Here is a 3604-nt window from a genome sequence, read left to right as displayed (position 1 = left end):
TCAACTGTATTTACTACCTAATTATAAATAAGGTATTGAAGTTAAACTAAAATTTCATTTAAACTTTAACATTCTATATCTCGAAAGTAATGGAAATTAGGGAATATGTTTATAAACGCGTTTTCTTAACGCATTCAAACTTAATAGGTACCTATTCTAAACGAGTTATTTAAAATAGTGAGTAACTAAGTAGGTCTGGCATTTATTTGGTTCCTACATTGTCAAAATTCATATTTTTTCTACAGCGTAAATACATACCTAAAGCAGATAAAATAAAATCAGGTGAAAATAATATTAAATACGTCGAATTGTATGCTTTAAACGATAAAATCCGACCAGAATAAGCACCTGAAGGCTAAGTAGGTGGTTAATTGGAGTTAGTACTAATAGTGGCCTTAAAATATTCCTCGATACAAAACTTAATCAATGATAATTATTCAAACCGTACGATGTACGTATTATTCGATGTTGCCCCGTCATATATAATAGTTACTTCTGAATAAACAAAGGGGGCAAAACAATCATATAATTTTACTGATGTGTTCTTAGAAATTAAGTCCAAAATAGGAAAAACAACCTATTTATTGGAAATTATTCTTGAACCTAAACATCGATTAATAAAAAGTTTAACATGTAACATCAATATCTGGCAATGGAAAAAAACACAGTAATTGAATAAATATCAACAGATAAATCTGAATCTCTTGTTGAAAACAATGATAGTACTTAAATAAGGATGTAAATACCTATAATAGGACAAATGGCCATTTTGAAGAACGAACCAACGTCTTTGGTATCCCTTGAGATAATTAGTCCACTTAAAAAGCCAACCTTTCATGGTGGGCTCCAGCTGCGAACCGCCCGATTTAGCAGTAACACCGTCACCCATTTCCGAACAAAATCAACCCGAATTTCTACCTTAAATAGCCAAATAAATGGGACGTATTGGATTTTTCTGGGCTACCCATTTACACACTAATTTTCACCTGTCGGAATATTTTGTCATCCGTCAACGTCAAGAACAATTACATTCATAGGCTTGACGAATTGAACGCCTTTGAATAGTATGTAGTCTATGGGCTTGACTTACACATTTGACATTCGACCGAAAGTTTGGTATATGTGTGTGCATAGATAAAGACAAGTATGCGTGCTCATACCATAGAATTATGCCGCAGGCCAACCTGGCTAATGCAGGCAGCTAGAAATCGCACATACACATGTGGCTCATTCGCGGCCGCTCACCGCATGTGTTCCCGATCGCGATGAACACACAGCATATTTCGAGACTCGGGCATGTGACCTGTATTCAAATGTGATTAATTTATCTTTACATATAATATAAAGCAAATAGTTAATATATATTAAGAAAAAACGAAAAGGATCTAACCTTCAATGTAAAGAAAATATAAAACCCGAAATATTTAACTACATAAAGCTGCATGTCTTTACAGATAAAAATTGAAATAAATACCTGTATTATGCTATACAGGGTGAGTTATAGCATGAGTATAACAGCTGGACTGTAACGAACAGATGAGCTAAGTTTTTAACTACTCCAACACAAATGATGGTTTCAATCTAAATGTGGCCAATTTAGCCACCTACCACACATACAGGGTGTTTTTTTAGTGCGAGAGTCCATTATTTCCGTTGGTGCTGAACTTTCGAAAAATAGTTTCATATAAAAGTTGTGGACGCACGAAGTTCGCACATTTTAAAAATATCTTATATGATACAGTGTCTCAGAAAAGCGAGGCAAGGTCAAAATGTATTTTTTTGAATAGAGCTACACATTTTTCATTGGCTCATGGAATGCAGCTTGAAACGCTGCATATGCACCGTAAATTGTTTTTTTTCTTACTTGCGACGTTGGCAGATTATCGCCATTTTAGTAAAATTTTGCTTAAAAACATGGTATCTAAAAATTCATTGTAGAAGCAGAAAAAAGCAGTTAAAAAAAATACGGGTTTYCAATCACCACAGATCCGTTAAGAATTCTATTGAAMMAAAATATCAATACATTGTACAGGGTGTTAACAATGTGGACTTCAAGCTAAAACTTTTTAACGCAAWATAACTTTTRTTTTTCAAATGAAAGTACCTGYATATTAATACGTCATTAAATAGACAATTTACAAGGTACAAATTTGCATTTACACTTGAAGCTGTGAAATCAACCGTTTCCAAATCATAATTGATTTTATTTAAAAATTTGAAAAGGTTGTTACATTTTGTAAGGTGGCTATGGAATTCAATAAATAAGCATCAAAAACTGATTATTCTTGACATTTATGGTGCATATGCAGCGTTTCAAGCTGCATTCCATGAGCCAATGAAAAATGGGTAGCTCTATTTAAAAAAATACACTTTGATCCTGCCTCGCTTTTCTGACACTCTGTATCATATAAAATATTTTTTAAATGTGCGTACTTTGTGCGTCAAAAACTTTTATATGAAACTATTTTTCGAAAGTTCAACACCAACGGAAATAATAGACTCTCTTGCACTAAAAAACCACCCTGTATCTTACTTTGGAATCTTCGCTGCTTGTCGCAGTTAGTAGTAATCACAGACCACAGCGGTACTCTGTAATCTGTGGTAGTAACTTAGAAGTAAGGTGTAAATTAATAAGATGCCCATGCTAGCAAGCAGCTAGCATGGAGAGAATGCGATGCTATGGCATACGGATGCTGGAGCTGACAAATTCTTAGAGAGGACTACAAGTTTTAAAGGATAACTCCCGAAAACTCGTAGTACAAAAAAGAGGGTTTTTTAGTTGATAAGAATCCAACACTACTCAGGGTTCGGAACACTGGGTGTCTTCGCGAAGATTTTTATTCCTACAGCCGCCGGGCAAACCAAAAAAAAAGTGCTTGTCGCAGCAAAAAAATGCAAGATGTATTTCTTATTTGGAATGCAACAAAGAACTGGAAAAGCAATTGTCATAATTTAAGAAAATAGTGACGTTCCATTTTTTCCTTATTTTTTATTATTTCGGAAGCGCGCAGGTACGCACGCCACTGGTAAACTTTAACAAAACTATTTTATTGCAAAACATGACTTAAAATTAATAATTCCGGAAGGTTCTTTTAAAAAACTATATTTTGACTAATACAATCGTTTCTTAACTACAGTGGAATTAAACTGTGGCTGAAGCACAAATGGCCCGTCAATAGCTTATATAATTTAATAGTGTATATTCAGCAGAAACGTGGGCTACCTGTTGGTCAGCATTATTACTATACAAGGTTGCCCATAACTCATGCCTCTTTCCTAGCTATTGACCCGTAGAAAATTTTCTTAAAATATATCGATGCGTTTGGAAAGAATTTGTCATTTTGGATTTTTTTCATTAAATTTCAACACCCTATAAATCGCATCGAAGCATTTTTGAGCTATCCTTTATACAGGGTGTCCCACCAGGAACCGCCCCGATCGATATCTGGCAAGCTCTAATTAGGAGAAATTTGAAAATTGAACAATGTGCCGAAGTTATTGGGAGCAAGCGATTTTCAAGATGGCCACCCTTCCGGTTATACCGGAAGTAGGTATCAACTTGCTTATTTTAAATGGAACACCCCATTACATTTTTCAAATTAAG

General features: G+C 34.5%; 1 protein-coding gene across 1 annotated transcript in view; it reads right to left on the bottom strand.

Moving 5' to 3' along the window:
- LOC109535542 (oxysterol-binding protein 1) overlaps positions 1 to 1096 on the bottom strand; it is a gene marked incomplete in the record, with an annotated part of 33565 nt that extends 32469 nt beyond the window's left edge. Inside the window, 1 exon segment of the mRNA XM_048665771.1 lies at positions 747 to 1096. Within this exon segment, the coding sequence (XP_048521728.1) occupies positions 747 to 889 (143 nt within the window).
- Between the last annotated feature and the right edge of the window lie 2508 nt (positions 1097 to 3604).

This window comes from Dendroctonus ponderosae, unplaced genomic scaffold (assembly GCF_020466585.1).
Source record: "Dendroctonus ponderosae isolate FM_Combo_2020 unplaced genomic scaffold, Dpon_F_20191213v2 Dpon_F_20191213_4, whole genome shotgun sequence".
NCBI lineage: Eukaryota > Metazoa > Arthropoda > Insecta > Coleoptera > Curculionidae > Dendroctonus > Dendroctonus ponderosae.
The sequence above is the reverse complement of the archived record's forward strand: the minus strand, read 5'-3'. Positions and strand labels throughout refer to the sequence as shown.